The sequence below is a fragment of the Protopterus annectens genome, chromosome 7.part0 (genome assembly GCF_019279795.1).
Source record: "Protopterus annectens isolate FY-2018-M chromosome 7.part0, PAN1.0, whole genome shotgun sequence".
Taxonomy (NCBI): Eukaryota; Metazoa; Chordata; order Ceratodontiformes; family Protopteridae; genus Protopterus; species Protopterus annectens.
The window spans coordinates 1,379,416,835-1,379,435,685 of record NC_056739.1 but is presented as its reverse complement, the minus strand read 5'-3'; the positions used below and the strand labels follow the sequence as shown (position 1 = coordinate 1,379,435,685).

Here is an 18,851-nt window from a genome sequence, read left to right as displayed (position 1 = left end):
CCTAGTGCTTTCCTCGACTTCCTTCTCCTTAGACTTGTTCCTACTTCTTCTAGGGTGGGCTCCTCCTCTTCTTTCATCATAGGCTGTGTCTGGAGCAATACAGCTTCTGTGGGGATTTCTTCATTCAAAAGTTGCTGGAAATACTCTTTCCATCTGCCTTTGATGTCCTATGGAATGGTGAGCAGGTTGTTTCTTGCATCCCTCACGAAGGGTGTCTATCTTCTTTATTTTTCTGTCTTTACCTTGGAGGCTGATAGTTTCTTTGTGCCATCTACACAGTCACTTTCAAGAAGCTTGTAGAGTGCCACTGATGCCTTGCTCTTTGCTACTGCAACTCCACTCTTAGCCTCCGTTAGCCAACCAGTCTTCCTTCTTAGCCTTGAACTGTTGTGCTTTCTCTCCAATCAACTTCCAGGTCTTCAGCCTAGTTTCTGTTGACCTAGGAGTCTTCTCTGACAACTGCTTGCAGCGGATTGTGGAAACCAGTGGTTTATAATGTGGGTCTACAGTTTCACTGTGGATGTCTTTGCAATCCTTCATTCTATGTCTACCTGAATTGCATGTTGGCCATTCTTGTATGTGACCCTGTGACTGTCGCTCTCTTGCTGAACCACGTGCTGGCCACCATCAAGCCATCTGCCAGTCAAAAATCTAGTATGGCCTTTCTTTCTTTATTCCTAACTTCACCACCCATGTGGGCCAAGGCAATCCTAATAGCATGTTTTGTCTGTCTCAATATGTGCATTGAGGTCACTCAAACACCACTTCATGATTTCCTGCTTTATCTAGTGGTCCATCAACTGCTGTCCAAATGCACTCTTCTTCAATATCCTAACTCTGCAGTGGGGCATTGGCTGACATTATAAATAGTGCCCTATCCTTACACTGGAGTCTGACTGCCATAAGTCTGTCACTAATTCTGATGATATCCCTCAGTGTCTTCTGGAGCCTCTCCCTCACCCTAATTCCTCCACCATTTCTAGTCTGTCCTCCTCTTGAGGAGCAGACTCTAGATCCCAAGCCTAGAGGCAATGCTCTACTGCCCTTCCATCTTGTCTCCTAGATACATACGATTTCCAACCTCCTCCTTACTCTCATGTCATCCACTTCCAAGCTGTATCCTGTCAGTGAACCTACACTGACTGTAGCAATTCTTAGCTCATGCTTGGCAGGATAACTGGTTTTACATCCAGCTTTCTAAGGTAACCCAAGCTGGGCTACTAAGCACTGACCGGCCAGTAGTTCATTGATCCAGGGCTGTTGGGTTTTATGGCAGGCACACTGTAGAAGCGGCATCTGCACTCCTCCCATCATTAGCATAGTTCTCCAGCATAGGTCACAATAAGTAGAGTCCTCAACCTACTTATCAATAGCATATACCCATACCAATCTGGCAACATTAGTCAACATGAATTAATTACCAAGAGACAATTTTTACACTGTCAAGTGGCTAGCCCTGACAAGGCACACTTGTTCCCCTATCTTGACGATAATGTGCTCACCAGTTGATGCCCAAAGCAACTGATCTATACAACACTCCCCTATAGGGAACCATCTAGAGACTGTACTGCTGTCCACAGCTCCATTTTTGGGAGTGTCTGAGATGAAAACACTAAGCATGTTTTTTGGGAAGTGGGAGAAACCCCATAGATACCCAGGGATAACATGCAAACTTCAAAAAGGTACTGGTTGGAGGTCTGGATCAAAACTTGTACCTTACGCATGGGAGGCGAAAACTTAACCATAATGGCAACTAGTCTCCAGGATATAACCTTTATATAAAACATTACAATTATAAGATTGTGGACATTTGCTCCTTTAATAAGAGTGAGTTAACTGAAAGGGAACTAAGTTTGTAAGCTCTGGTCAGAAAGCAAATCTGTTTTTAGATTTTTTTTTTGGGGGGGGGGGGGTAAATGGAGCTGGGGAAGATTTCACAGTCACCAGCAAGGCTACAGTTTGCATCCTGTCAAGGGAGAGCTTCAGTTTGCTCATCACTATCCATTTAAGTATGTCCACCAACCAGCTGTCTATGGCAGCAAGACAGTTGATAATGTCAAGAGAGAAGAGTACAACTGCTGGACATCTTCAGCAAAGGTATGATAACCCATTCAGGGGGTTGGTAGTATATACAGAGGGAACAATAAAGAAGCCAAAACAATCTTCTGAGGAGCTGTAAATCTAAATGACTTTATTTATCCTAACTTGAAAGAGTTAGTCCCACTAGGCTAGTGGCCTCTTTTCGGGGGGGCACGAGATTGTATTCAAACTACTAGGGGAAATCTACTAAGGCATCAGAAAACTTATACTCTTTTCAATAGTTTCATGGAATTTTCTATATGCACCCAAGCTACCACCAAGTCAAACAGAGGGGACTGCAGTTTAACTTCTCATCCAAAGGGCAGCAAACGCAAGAGGCAATACCCCTCTAATGCTGCACTGCGGTGTCAGCTATTTGCAAATTAATCCATTCGCCTTCAGTGGGAATAGAACCCACAGCCTTCTGATTCCTGAAAAACAATTAGTCTCTCACAGACAATGCTGTAATCACTCTGACAAATAAGACGTAAATCAGTCAAATTATAGTAGTAACTCTACTTTCAGCCTACAGCTTCTCTAAAAGGATATCATTGTCAACAGTATCAAACAATGCAAAAAATAAAAAAAAGGTTGAAGCTGTCTCACTATCAGATCATTTACTACATTTGTGAGCTGAAAGTTCAGCAATAGAACAACTTTCAAAACAGATATGCATGTATCCTAGACGCTATTGTAGACAGAATGCAAATAAACGGAATATAGCCTAATATAAACCATTTTGTCTAAAAACTTCTCAAGAAGGGAACATTACGGAGAAGATGATAATTCTCCAGATCAAGCAAATCCAGATGTGCTTTCTTTAGAAATAGGTAAATGTCTTATTTAAAAATAACGGGAAGGGCATTTGTCTTTAATGAGGACTGCAAAGTCTGAAAAGTCAAACTAAAACCTTTAGGCTGCAAAGTTCAATTGCTGACATTCTTGGGTCCAATCCATTACCAGTGGGATAATAAGACTGAAACAAATCTCGTTACATCACGAAACTCAGTGGGCTAAAACTGCTCATTACCAGTCCAGAGGATCCCATCTGGTAGTACTACCACAATGATCAATGGGATAGATTGAAGTGTTTCTTGCCTGATTTGGGCACCTTGTTAAAAAGATAGTGAACAGCTACCTTGGACTGCACAGGCTGGTTCCTTACAATATGGTTGCTCAATTTGATATTGAAGAGATCTCACAGGACAAGAATACTGTCTTCTTAAATGTAATCTCTAGCTGGAAGGTACAGCAATGTTCCTCAATCCTAGGTTTGCTACCCAACAAGTCAGTGTGTCACAATCCAGACTTTAAATTCTGTCACTGTTGTTTGAGGTAACTCAGCTCATGGTCATATGAACTATAATAAAGCACAGCTGACACATACATGAAAATAAGTTATATGGTCCAGGGCAAAGGTGACAGCCTTATTACAGTCAGCTACCAATTCACCTACATAAACAGTCCCATAGCCCAGACAGGATTACTCAAACAGGGGAACTGGGCCACCAAGTAATAAGATTTATACATACACATACTGAACTGTTATAGTGTGAATTCAATAGATAAACAATACAAATTAAACTCACAGTAATCAAATAAGGGCATTTGTTCCTCCTCTGTGTACAGGATAGACACTGCAAAATGGAAGTCAAAATTGCATGCTTTAAAATGGGTCACAATGGTAATTATCTGAACAAACCCAAAATCTTCTACAATCTGACTGAATTCTTGGACTATAGTCAAAACGGTCTCGCTGTCCACTCGGACAATATTACCCAGCACTAATAAAGCAAGGTATTTTAACAATGAGCTCTGCAAATTTCTGTATGAATATTTGGATATTATTACGTAAATGGTAAAAAAAAAAAAAAGTACCTACAGTTTGTTCCTGCTCCAAGAAAGAAAGAAAAAAAGAAAAAAACATGTGAGCCTGAGTGAAAAGTCGCAAAAATGCCCACTTACCAACACTCCTACAGGTAACTATGTTGAGTAAGTTTTAAAAAATCCAGTAATCCTCTTTCTGTGCAAGTGTAAACCTGGTTAAATTCCCAACATCAGCCATTCAATGTTATGAAGTGCAACATATAAATCAGTGTTCCACACTTACAGACTGTCATTCTCAAGCTACAGCAAGACAAACCAAATGAAGGAATGGATAGGTCAAAATCTAAGGTCATGGCAGTCTACACAGCAGTAAGAAGCATGAGTTTAAAAATAAATCAAAGATCACATTGCACAGAAATATTAATGCTGAAACATGGCAAAAGACAAATGCTGCAATATTGCTTTATAATCCAGTCCAAAATGTGCATAAAACTGAAGTAGACCACCCAAATTCCAAGAGAGATTCATACAAATACTACTGTAAATGGGATACTCTCTACAGTGGAGACTATAAATAATGAAATACTCCTCTTCATCACTATATACCACATTAATCTCTACATTCAATTACAATGTACAAGTGTTGCTACTTTCTTCTTTTGTCCTCTGGAATATATTACTCTTTCCAGTGACTTACAATTCCACTTTCATTGAATGCACCTATGCACTTCATAGAAGTAAACTTCTTGGAACATTGCTAAGGATGGGATTAAACTCTGCCTCACAGATACAAGGGTCTGAGGTTAACTCCTGACTGTTGATCAATTTGGAATTAATATGTTCTCCCTATGTTTCTATGGGTTTTCTCCAGGTGCTCTGGCTACTTCCTACCTTCCAAAAACATGCTGCTCGATGGCTACACTAAATTATCCATATATTTATTTGTTGCATTTGCCCTGGTGCTTTTATCCCAGGTAACAGCTGAAAATGGAATGTGAATCAGCCCACTTCACTAAACAAACAAAAAAAAAAAAAAAAAGAAATCTTCTGCCAATACCCTTGTATGTTCTGTCATTTAAAACTGCAAACACTGCTCACATTCAAAGATATTACTCCTGTACCACACTCACATTCTCTCTCACCCACATACCACTTAGCTGTTAAGCCATATATATCCCCATTTCTCCTTCCCACTCCCAATTCCCACTACAGCATGCCATACATAACACGCTTTAGGATATACCAAAATTCACAATGAAACATTTTGAATTTTAAAACTGACATTAAGTTACCTGGCATTCAATACCGTATCTTGAGATTCTGTCTGCTGACACAAATCCATCCTAACACTGACATACCACAATATACAGGCAACTTCCCCATCACTCTCTGTAAATACTAATTTACATAGACAACAGCCATATGAATGAACAGCATTAAATTAACTTAAGGAGCAGTCTCAGTCCTGTCAGCCCATGCAAATGTCTTCCCTATTTAAGGTGTGCAGTTATTTTACTCCAGTACAGATGGCCCATCCTGCAATCAGACCTAATTATTGACGCACTCTCTTCTGCCATAAAATGTCATTATACTTCCCTTCAATGCGCTGTTCCCAGCCACACCGATTTTCTGAACACATGTAACTATTAAACCTGAAGCAATTCAGGCTAGAGAGTCTGGCCACTAGCATTATTGTACATGTGCTTATTACATTTGTTACACCTAACTGTTATGGAGCAAATCCTCTAGTGCTTAAAGTTGCCAGTCAACATTAGTGCTGTCTGTCTCTGTCTTCCACAATGAGTAAGTGAAAAACAGAAGAAACAAGAGGGAAATGTTTCTGATTCCATACATTCACCAGTCTTTTTAAAACTTTCTCCCTGTTCTGGTGATTTATCACTTCTATATCTTGTATGCTTTATTTGTCATATCACCTATGACATACAGCTCTGAAAGACTGGGGTATGAAGTTCCCATGAGGTGTCCCTGACTGTGTTTAAAAAAAATAGAAAAACCAAAAAGGAGAGTACAGCTCACCTTTTCATTTGATCCATTTCAGCAAATTCAGTTTAACTTCTTTGAACCTGCACCTCTGTTATTCATCCTCAGTACTTCACCCATCTCTAAGCTTGCAGAGTTTGAAATGATAATTATTTCTACATCTGTGTGGTAAACTACACAAATATTGAATTCTGCTAAGCAACATCTTTCTCTCTTGCAAGGTACCCAAAGTCTTACTTCTTTAATGTAAAGACAGGATTAATCTGTGGTTAAGTTAAGAAGGTGAAGTATAACTTATCTATGCTTTGTGCCAAAACTGCAAGGCTTGGGGATTATTAAAAGATGTAAGAGAAAACAAAAGAAGAGCTAAAGGTAAAGCTGGGCACACGCCAACAGTTGTATCCAAAAAACAGAAAAAAGTCTGTTCAGGAACCAGAGACACAAGTTTATGAGAACTCGTATTCTTTGGCTTGAGAAAGCATCTTGTGCAAAAGCTTGTTGAACTGAGAATTCTAATAAACCACGTCTGTGGTTCCAGTGCAGCTTTTTTCTGTTTTTCTAATAAAAGGCATACAAGCAGTATGTTAGAAGGAATTATTTGCTTACCCACAAGGCTCTTATTGAAGGAGTATGTCATTCAGGCAGTAAAGTTGTCTCTCTTTGCATCATAACAGATTACAGGAGTCCAAAACTTACATCTGTTTGCCTGTATAATGCAGAGGACTAAGAATATATGATGCTAACAAGCATTATCCTGTAGCCCTTGCGTCGAGTCCAACTTTTAAGCATGCCAGCACAAAGACACTGGAATACAGACATGATGCAATACTTTTTTATTGGGCCACCAAAGGTTTTACAATTACTAAAGCTTTCCAACTAGCAAACATTTTTCAAAGGAAATTAAGTTACTGATACTAGATATAGTGCTTATATTTAAACTTGGCCTAGAAAAGGAAATACATCACTTACTTCCAGTAGGATAAAAAAAAAGACACTTGAAACATGTCAGTGTGAAAAAGGCACTGGTATTTGGTAGGAATTTACACCTCAGACATGTGCATGCATGTGTGTGTGTGTGTGTGTGTGTGTGTGTGTGTGTGTGTGTGTGTGTGTGGCTAAACTTGTAGCAGACCATGTTATGTCTTGCTATAAACCTGAAAGTTTTGCATGCTACATTAGAGTCAGGGTTCACTTAGCAAAGAAGGTAATAACTCAGACTGCCCTGATACTTCAATGAGAAAATAAATCACAATGCAAAAGATAAGTGGGGAGATTAGCTAAATCCAAAGAAGGAAACGTAGTAGTTATAATTTGTAATTTGTTAATCTGTCTGAACAAGCAATCTTAACAGCAAATATGAATTTACAATAATGTCCAGTTCACAGTGAAGTGATAGGGTATGAAAAAGTCAGGGCTCCCAAGATAATATAATAGGTTAGGATGTATAGATGTTGTATGTAGTTAGTACATTATTCAGGCTGCGGTCTATCTAACTAACTGAAAGAGTAAGAGACAGAAAAAGAAACTATGTTTTGACATGTTATTCTAAGGTTCTGATGAATACTTATGAAAAGCAACAGTACTGAAACATTTGTTGTACTATTAAAATTGTCTGAATATTAAGGCCTTACTGACTGCTAGGCTTACAGTCACTAGTGTTCTAACTAAAATGTTACCTTATATGAAAACAGCTACTTCTCTTATCATGAATAAAACATGGGTGACAAAACACAAACCCCAATAATATTACAGATACTGTTAACTTTGAGATAGTCAGCAATTTGTATTCAGAGTAAATTAATCATAAAATCATGCACCATCAAAAAATAAAACATCTGCTGTTCTTCAGTACACCTTATTTGTGCCCACTGTAAGTTGCTGACAGCAAAAAGTTTTTAAGTGCTACAGTTTCCTATAAAAACAATGTCAAGTTTAAAACGACTGTCAGATTAGACAACTGAATTGTACACTGATTCTTCTTTCCAAAGGTATACAGAAAATGTCAGTGAAGAAATTGACAGTCACATCTAATACAGAATGATCAGACTAAAAAAATGTGGTGCCACTGGCTGGTAAGTCATTGTGTTGGTCTATGGGCATTCATACCACTTGTGAGTGGATGGCCTTATCTCTCCTGTATTCAGGAAGATTTGCTATAGGATTCTAAGAAAACTATGGAGGTGTCAACAAGAAGGGAAAATAATATCAGCGACACTCCAATATTTACCAGAAATGTTTGTAAAAAATATAGATATACCATTCTTATTGCACGTTTTAATCGCAAGAAAATGCAGTATTTTAGGCCAGTGACTGAAGTCAAATATAAATTAAAATCATGTATTTTTATTACAAAATGCAAACTGTCTAAAAAGGTATTTAATACTGCTTAATTCTGAGTTGTTTTACTATTCTATTCCAATCAACTAGTAAGGATAACAAACTTATGCCCTTTCACAGAAGAAAAAAGGCTAGGTATTCATTTACGTCACTCTAAAAAGCTTACTCTCATACAGACAGTTCTAGGATGAAACCACAATCTTTAAATAAATGATTACTGTAACTGCCTAACTCTCATGTGAATTGAGTTACACTATATCAATTTAAAAATATTTTTACTAGAAAACTAAAACAGGCCATAAAAATACAAGGATATACATGGGAAATTAGAAAAGAAAAAAAATCTAGACAGTCCAGTAGCATAAAAATCTTGGAAATCTTAAAAAATGTTTTAAAATAAAGATAAAAAATGTGAGCAATCAAAGCATTTAAGGAGCATAATTCTGGTCCTAAAATGTTGATACACATTATAGTTGGGAGATGTGAAAAACAATAATTCTAGAAAGTGAAATTGTGTACATTTTTCTTTGCAGTACTGGCTCTTAGCAAATAAAACAAAGAGGAAACTGAAGTACAGTAGACACCCTCTTATCTGGTTTCGCTGGGAACAGACTTCAGGCTGTATAAATGAATGGCCAGTTAATCACAAAAAGCATACAAACAACATTTTTAGGTTAGAAATCAGCTAGAATAACAGGATTTGCGTTAGTATGCATTTTTCTAAAGGATCTTCTTCTTCTTTCGGCTTTTTCCCGGTTAGGGGTCGCCACAGCGGATCACCTTTTCCGCACATTGAATGGCAGTGGAGTTTTACGGTGTCGAGTTGCCAGCCCGGCGCCCAACCTTCCACAGAAGGCACACTCACACGCACACCTAGGGCCAGTTTAGAGTGTCCAATCCACCTGCAGCATGTCTTTGGGATGTGGGAGGAAACCGGAGCACCCGGAGGAAACCCACGCGACCACAGGGAGGACATGCAGACTCCGCACAGAAGGCACCCCAGCTGAGGATCGAACCGGAGAACCTCTTGCTGTGAGGCGGCAATGCTAACCACTGCACCACCGTGGCCGCCCATGCATTTTTCTGGATATGAAGTCTAAAACTCAATTGTCTGTTATTATTGAGGCAGAATTGCTGTTCTCTACTGTCTTTTGCTAGGGCTATGGCAGAACTTTGATGGCCGGTTAAAGAGAGGCCAGATAAGAGGGAGTCTACTGTACTTTAAATCTATCCAAAAATACAGGCAATGAATTATGTTAAGTTGGTTTGCCAGCAATAATTACACAGTGCCATGTAATGCTGAAGTTTTCCCCTTTATGGCTTCATTCTGTGACTCCAGATATATGTGTTTTTAATAACCTGGAAAAAAAACTTTCATTGGTTTTGTTTGAATATACAAAAATTCTTATTTTGTGAGGATGCAACCCCATGTGTCTTAAAAATAAACTCGGAGAACAGACCATGATGAAAGAAACTACTTCTTTTTCTCAGCAAAAGGGCTTTTTGGACAACAAATCCCTTCTCAATAAACTGTAAGCTGAAAAGATGCAGTTCAAACACTAAACTTCAAAAAACTACTCACATCATAACTTACCCAATCTACAGTATTGTTTCCATTATTTTTCTTTAAAACAGAATTACTGAACATTATCTTTATACTCAGCATATTGCCACACTTTTACAAAGATTTTACAATTCTTCATATCTGGTGCTAGAAATTAACACTGTAAAAGCAGTCATATAACACTCTTTTAGATGCAGTAATAATAGTTATGAAGACTCTGAGAATCAGTGTGGGTGGTACAGTGATCAGTAATGCTACCCCACAGTGCTTGGTTCTCCTTTTCAGTTCTGCCTGACAGTTCACTAGGACAGTGAATAGTTTCACTAAGAGCTTTTCACAGTTCACTAAGCCAAGGAGCCTTTTATATAAGCCCAGCTATTTTACCAAGATTGACACAGTGCTACTTATTTGGATACACTTTAAAAAAAATAGAAGATGCAGTAAAATGCTTAATCTGAAGAAAGACAATTCAAACCACAAAGCAATATGCTTCATTTCAGCAATAAAAGATGTAACAAAAAGTTACTTTGTGCAGTTCTTCAGAGTAATAAGACAAGCATTTAAAGGAACATAATAAATTGCTAGGAACTTCTTGTTACAGAAGTTAATTCACCAGCAGATAGTTATTAGTCAAACTGATGCTCCTTTTTTGTTTAAATCAGAGGAAGAAACAGAATATAACTGGCTTTGCCCATATCCACCCTAAGAGTTTATGTAAATCTAAGGAAAACAAGCTATTGTCATTATAAACAGTTTATAAGGCAGATAACATCCTCAAATTAACTTACTGAAGACATTTAAATATCACTGTATACTCTTATTTGATAGGCAATAATCAAAAGAAAAGAAACAAGCCTTAGTTGTTGTCCATGCTTGGCTCATTCATAATAAACCTGACATCTTAACCATCTCCGAAACATGGTTAAAACCCCATATAAAAATTATTCCTCCAAACTATTCTATCATAAGAAAAGACAGGTCCCATAAAAAAGGGGGTGGAGTAGCTCTCCTATACTCATCCTCACTGTCAGTTACCCCCTATAACAAACCTGTACCACACTTTAATAATGCTGAACTACTCCTCACATTACTCCAAGTTAACCTACATAAAAACATATGTATAGCCTCACTCTATATCCCCCCAGGGGATAATATTTCCACACTTGAAGAAATCCTCTCCTGGCTCTCCAATAATATTAACAATAAAACTATAATCTTAGGAGACATGAACATTAACTGGGCCTCCATTCAATCTCCTAAAAACACCTTAATATCAACCTCTACAATTATTCACAGCTAATCAACTCTGTAACACACCCCTCAAAAAACATCTCTAGTGGCAGTATTCTAGACTGGATCCTAGTCTCTCATCCCCACTACTACTCTGATAGTGGCACTCTTCCTGATCCCCTCAGTGACCACATACCCATCTTCACTCATCGACTCCCATCACTCCTGCAATGCACCCATAATTATATTACAATCCGTAACCAAAAAAACTTTAATCCAACATCCTTTTCAAACTCTCTAAAAGCAATTAACTGGAATTGTCTAAAAACATTATCTCTAGATAATGCAGTTGCCCACTTCAACTCAATATTCCTAAAACTACTGGACTCCCATGCACCCTTAAGGACTAAGAGAATTAAAATTAAGACAGCCCCTTGGCTAACCAAAAACACGCTAGCATCTATGCGGCACAGAGAAAGTCTGGGCACATTACCTGAAAAACAAATCCCCCCTAGTCCACAATGAATATAAAATACTTCGAAATAAGGTAAAAAAGCTCATAATCTTCGACCGACAAAACTACTTTTCCACACTTCAAAACAATAATAAATCAAACCCTCAGAAATTTTGGAAAGGTATCTCTACTCTACTTAACCCCAGCAAACCAGATACCCCTACCCCAGACCCAAACGCTCCTGACCAAGACTTGGCTACCCAATTTAACTCTTTTTTCATTTAATCCATTTCCAAATTAACGTCATCTTTCTCTAACACCACTACATTCTCCAAAACTCCCTTACCATCCCCAACCATCTCTCTACCCTACTCTGCTACTACTTCCTCATTCCCATCTACTAACTCCCATCCCTCCACTCCTTCTCCTACTCCTACTACTTCATCAGCTTCATCTGCCCCTAATTCTCCCTCTTCACACTCTCCTTTTTTCCTCATTTAAACCTATACCCACTTCTACTATAAAGAAACTCCTTATGAAACTGAAGCCATGCACCAATGCTCCTGATAACATCCCTTCTTACTTTCTTAGCATAGCTGCTGAAGCAATCGCTTACCCTATTAGCATTTTAATCAACTGCTCTATCCAAGAATGTATAGTACCCCAAGTCTGGAAAAGGGCCTTTATCATACCTCTACATAAAGGTGGCAACAACAACAATGTTACTAATTTCCACCCCATCGCTATTCTGTCCCCCATCTCTAAACTCCTAGAAAAGTGTATCCAACTACAACTCCTTCCACATCTCTTAGATAATCACCTACTAACTCCCACACAACATGGATTCAGACCACATCATAGCACTATGACTGCCCTCCTCTCCTTCCTTGAAACTGTAAATAAAGCCCGCGACTCTGGCCAAATTGTTTCTACCCTACTACTCGACCCCTCTAAAGCCTTTGACACCATCTCTCACAGCCTGCTACTAACTAAACTTTCTAAACTTAACTTATCTCCCTCCTCCTTGAACTGGTTCTCCAGCTACTTATCTAACAGATCTCAAGCAGTCAAATGGAAAAAGGCCACCTCCTCATTTCTAAATACTCCTACTGGGGTACCCCAGGGCTCTATACTGGGTCCCCTTCTCTTCAATATATTTATAAATGATTTCTGCAACTCTATCCCATTCTCAGACATCATCCAATATGCCGATGATTCTACTATTATCTGTGCTGCCACCTCTATCCCCTCACTCCTAAAACTGACTCAAGATGCTTTTACAACAACTGAGCAATGGATGAAAAGGAATCACCTAGCACTCAATGCCTCTAAAACCAAATTAATGTTATTCACCCCCTCTAAGGCAACTTCTTTCAATATAAACACATTCCACATCTCTAGTCAAAATAATCTACCCCTGGAACTGCTGTCCGAGACCAAGTTACTTGGGGTCCAAATTGATAACCAGCTCAAATTCAACTCCCACCTACAGTTAAATATCAAGAAAACCCATCAAAACTAGGTATGCTTTACCGCCAAAATCATTACCTTACACCTGCTACCAAAATCACCCTCTACCCCATTTCTTATCCCCTCCCTTCTCTATGGAGCTCCACTCCTAACTAATCTACAGACCTCTCTAAAAACACAACTTTCCTCTTGCTACAACAAAACTGCCAAGTTCGCTACCAACCACAAGTCCTCCACCCACCACTGTTCCTCTCTCCAAAAACTAAAATGGCTAGAGCTACCCAGTTATCTCACATATACTCAACTAAATCTTGCACATAAGCTCATTTTCAACCCCTCCCTTTGTCCCTCCCTTTCATCAGCCTTTAAAATGCACCTTCCTGCTAGAGTATTAAGGTCCAACAATCAAAATCTATTAGAAGTATATAAACCAACTCGTCCCCCAGGCAAAAATCTCCTGTCTTATGGCCTTGCACGCCTTTGGAACTCCCTACCACCTTCCATTCGCACCACCCCCAACCATTTTATATTTAAAAGATCTCTTCACTCACATCTAGTATCCCAGTGGGAATGCTCTTGCCCCCACCCCACATAACCAACACTTGCAAACTCCATCTTCCTCTGTTTCCTCCTGCAACTTTCCTTATTACCCACCCTAACTCATACATATTATTATTCCTACAATAATCGGAAAGAATACACTAGGCCACACTTCCTAAGTATTGCTTCCCTAATACGTTATTACTTCTCAGTACTTTTGTGCATTGCTTCCTAATATGTTATTCCTCAGTATTGTCATGAAATGCTTCCAAATATGTTATTTCTCAGTACTTTTGTGCTAAATTTCCCTTTAGTCTGTATTACCTATTAATTTCATCACTAGATTGTACTCACTCTAGTTTTTGTTGTATTATTTGCAAATTGTTTTTTCTTGTATGATTAACTTCTGTGTAATTGTATAATTTGTATATCTATTAAAAATAACCTACTGTAACCTACTTAGTTTTGGAGCTTTTCTCCCCAGGACTCCATTGAAAACGGGTTCATTTGGCCCAATGGACTATCCTGGCAAACCAACTGCAAATAAATAAAAATAAAAAATAGTTTGCAGCCTTTCTCATTCACTACCTGCTTAACAGAAATCACTCCTCCAACTCCTAGAAGCAGTCTAAGACTTTCAGAAACTAGACCTGTAACAAAAACAATATTCTCATTTCTGGTTCGGAAATTACAGTATTTTCCTTTTCCCAAACTGACTGGATTCGCATAGCTTAGCAGCCTGATTTTAAGCACTTCCGTATACTACATACAGGTGTACTTTACTTAAAGGGGACCACATCCCTTCTGCTTCGGGCAGGAGATATCGCAGCATTCGCTGCGTGACTACAAGATTCAATAACAGTTTCTACCCTACAGTGACTAGACTTCTGAACTCAGGCACTAGTCCCAGGGGTCTGGACACAAGTCAATTTTTATTTATTTGTGCAATATGTATTTACATATAGTCCAAGTAAGTGCAAAATGTATTTATTATACCCATGGCCAGTATTATTTAGCCCACTCAAGTGCAATATTAGACAAATACTTCAACATTGTTCAGTCTGTATTAAATACGGTAGTTAATATAACTCGGGGAGGGTATTCTTTTCGTATGTGAGTGCTGGTAAATGTCTCTGCTCTTTCTTGTGTGTTTTGGGAGCAGTATTGTATTTTTTAGTTATGTTTATTCCTCTACTTGTATGGGTTGTTTCATTTTCCTTTGTAATATCAAAAATTGAGCTGATACACAAAATTTTCTTTACACGTCTGTAGTTCTAAATGACAATAAAGTTTAGTTTGACCCCTTCTATGGCAATACAGGCCAAACATACTGAAAAAAACTCAAGACATGCATCTGTTGTTATGCACAGCCCTTGCACTCTGTCATTATATAAACCCATACACTATGCAGACACAGACACAATACTTATATACTCAATGAATTCTAAAGACTTTAAATTAATGATTCATCACAGTTATTTTACTAGTTGCCTGAGAACATACAGTTTTTAAGCACTGTACCTTCATCAGCATTGTAAGAAGCTTTTTCCCGTCCATCTTCCACAATTCTTCCAGGAAGGGTTAACCTGCAATCAAAAGAAAAAGGACCAAAATTAAAAATTACTTCTTAAAACTATGCTGAGCAATTAAGAGATAATTATAGTGTTGCTAATACAGGATTAAAAATACGACTACACACATACGCATACATACATACAGTGGATCTAAAAAGTGTACACACTCCTGTTAAAATGCCAGGTTTTTGTGATATAAAAAAATGAGACCACAATAAATCATTTCAAAACTTGACCCTCCTTTAAGGTGACCTATAACCTGTACACTTCAACTGAAAAAACAAACAGATCTGTTAGGGGGAAAATATAAAAAATAAAAAACATACAATAAGCTGGCTGCATAAGTGTGTACACCCTTAAACTAATACCTTGTTGAAGCACCTTTTGATTTAATTACAGCATTCAGTCTTCTTGGGTACACACCTGCCATCAATTAAAGAGACTAATTAATCCCAAATAAAGCTCAGCTGTCCTAGTAGGATTTTCCTGACATTTACACAGTTGCCTGCTACAGCAAAAGCCATGGTTCGCAGAGATCTTAGAAAGCATCAAAGGGATCTCATTGTTGAAAGGTATCAGTCAGGAGAAGGGTACAAAAAAATTTCCACAGCATTGGATATACAATGGAACACAGTGAAGGCAGTCATCAAAAAGTGGAGAAAATATGGGACAAAAGTGATGTTGCAAAGAACTGGACGTCCCTCCAAAATTGGTGAAAAGATGAGACAAAAACCAGTCAAGGAGGCTGCCAAGAGACCCACAGCAACACTGAAGGAGCTGCAGGAATTTCTGGCAAGTACTGGTTGTGTACTACATAGGTTCATAGGTAGGTACTAGGCTATCGGCCTAAGTAAGCCTAGCAAACAAGGATCCCTGGCTTACGCCACCCAAGAAAGTTATTTTCCTGTCCCACTGTCAAGCAGAGCCACAGAAGTGATCCCTGGGGTGTATTTCCTATTTCCCATTCACTCATCAAGATTTTTCTTGAAGAGTGCTAATGAGGAACTTTGCTCGACATAGATAGGTAGCTTGTTCCAGAGTATGAGAAGTCTCTGGGACAGGAATCTATCCCCCCAGCATGTCCTGTTTATTGTGGTGACAAGGATTAAGTGCCTACAGCATGTAGCTTGGAGAGATTGAGATTTCTATATGTGTAGCATTTCCAACAGCTCTGGGTTTGACATAGCTTTATATGTTAGGCAGAGATCACCTCGGAGTAGGCGATATGCTACGGAGTAAAGCTGGAGTTTTTTTGAGACAGACAGTGTGGGGCATCTGTTTGAGGCCAGTAATCATCTTTGTGAGGTACTTCTGTGGCCTTTCCAGCTGCTGCAGATGTCTTGTGAGGTACATTCCAAAAGGGGCGTTGTACTCTATAATGGGTCTAATGAGTGCAGAGTAGAGGGGAACAATGACCTCTTTTTCCTGGATGATAACCCTTTTGTGATGAGGTGTGCCACGTAGAAGAACTTCCTGACTACTGTGGAGATGTGATTATCAAAGGAGAGACTACTGTCCACCTGGGTCCCAAGGCCTCTTATCATACATTTGGTATTAAGTAGACTGCTGTCTATGTGATAGTTCATGGGCACAGAGTTTTTACCAAAGGGGATGACAATGCACTTTTTGGCATTGAGCTTGAGGCCATGGCTCTTGACACCAGTAATCTGTCTCAGTGAGGCCCTTCTGTAGGATGTCCACATCATTTGGGGACTCTACTATGGCTCCAAGTTTGCAGTCATCTGCAAACTTCATTAGCCAGAGGCCTTCTGTGTTTGGTATCTGCTTCTCTGAAGTACAGGCTAACAGGAGAGGTCCCAGGATTGAACCCTGTGGTACCTCCACTTCTCACTGGTTTGAAGTCAGATTTGGAATATGCAACTTTTACAGTGTGGGTTCTGTCAGTGAGCCAGTTGGTAACCCATCTTGTGACATACGGATTTATACCTACTTTAGTGCATTTAGCTATAATTCCAGAATGGGGGATGGTGTCGAACGCCTTGGCGAAGTCAAGATAGGCTGTGTGAGCCACCTTACCCTCGTCTACGGCTTTGGTGACTGCCTCAAAGAAGTTGATCAAGTTCAGGAGGCATGATCTGCCTTTCACAAACCCGAACTGGGTGGGGTCCAGAATTTAGAGGTTTTGGAGTTTACCAATGTCTTTGTTTATGAGTTCCATGGCCTTGCAGACCAGGCTCGTCAGGCTAATAGGGAGATAGTTCCCGGGATTAGTGGTGGCTCCCCCTTTGTGGAGTGGGATAACTGTTGCTGTGTGACATTCAGTGGGCACAAAGCCTAATGTGAGGCTATGACTGAACATGGTGCTTAGGTGGGGAGCCAGTTCGTTCTGAAGTTCGTGTAAAATGCAGCCTGGGACGTTGTCCGGTCCCATGGATGCTGTGTTTTTCACTTTAGAGAGTGCAGCTTTTACCCGAGTAGTTGTGATTACAGGGACTCTGCATTCTTCCTTTATAGGTATGGGCCCTTTAGGGGGTGAGAGGGGGGTAAAGTTAGCACTGAACCTATCTGCCAGGATGTTGGCAATATCAGTTGGTTCTGTAATTTTTGTGCCGTTGTGCTGTAACTCAGAGCAGATCTGGTGTTGCCATTGAGATTCTTGACATCGCTATAGAATGTTTTGTGGTTGTCCTTAGAAGCAGTGGCAATTTTGTTTTCATAGCTAGCTTTGGAGGGTCTTATAAGGGATCTCCGCTTCTTACTGAGGCTGACGAGAGATCCTCCACTCATGGGATTTTACTCTCTTTTGCAACAGTTTCTTCCTTCTGTTGAACAGTTTGTTTATGGCAGGGTACCACCAGATTGACTTCCTTTTTTTTGGAAGATAGCGTCTTGGTACTGTTTGGGATATATGTGACAACAATCTCCCGTATTCTCCACGTCTGGGCTATGGTGTAGGGTTGCAAGATGGAAGCCTTTTCTTACACAGAAAAACATCCAGGCCCAGCTAAAATCTGCAAAACAATACATCAAGTCTCCCAAAAGCATGTGGAAAAATGTGTTATGGTCTGATGCGACCAAGGTTGGACTTTTTGGCCACTATTCCAAACACACAAAAGCAACACTTTGCATCATCAAAATAACACCATCCCCACAGTGAAGCATAGTGGTGGCAGCATCATGCTTAGGGGTTGCTTTTCTTCAGCTGGAACTGAGGCTTTAGTCAAGGTGGAGGGAATTATGAACAGTTCCAAATACCAGTCACTTTTGGGCCAAAACCTTCAGGCGTCTGCTAGAAAGCTGAAGATGAAGAGGAATTTCATTTTTCAGCAACCCAATGACCCCAAGCATACATCCAAATCAACAAAGAATGGCTTCACCAGAAGAAGATTAAAGTTTTGGAATGGCTCAGACAGAGCCCAGACACAAATCCAATAGAAAATCTGTGGAGTGACCTGAAGAGGGCTGTGCACAAGAGATGCCCTCGCAATCTGACAGATTTGGAGCTTTTGCACGGAAGAGTGGGCAAATATTGCCAAGTCAAGATGTGCCATGCTGATAGACTCCTACCCAAGAAGACTGAATGTTGTAATTAAATCAAAAGGTGCTTCAACAAAATATTGGTTTAAGGGTGTGCACACTTGTGCAACCAGCTTATTGTACGTTTTTTATTTTTTATATTTTTCCCCTAACAGATTTGTTGGTTTTTCAATTGAACTGTACAGGTTATAGGTCACATTAAAGGTGAGAAAAGTTTTGAAAGGATTTATTCTGGTCTTTTTTTATATCACAAAAACCTGGCATTTCAACAGGGATG

The 18,851-nt window shown here is 39.4% G+C and overlaps 1 protein-coding gene across 1 annotated transcript in view; it reads right to left on the bottom strand.

The window, feature by feature from the left end:
- The window catches only part of SHQ1 (SHQ1, H/ACA ribonucleoprotein assembly factor), a 2,222,560-nt gene that overhangs the window by 1,788,811 nt on the left and 414,898 nt on the right, over nucleotides 1-18,851 (bottom strand). Inside the window, exon 3 of the mRNA XM_044076401.1 lies at nucleotides 15,024-15,088. Coding sequence (XP_043932336.1) covers nucleotides 15,024-15,088 — 65 coding nt within the window. The remainder of the gene's footprint in view (nucleotides 1-15,023; nucleotides 15,089-18,851) is intronic.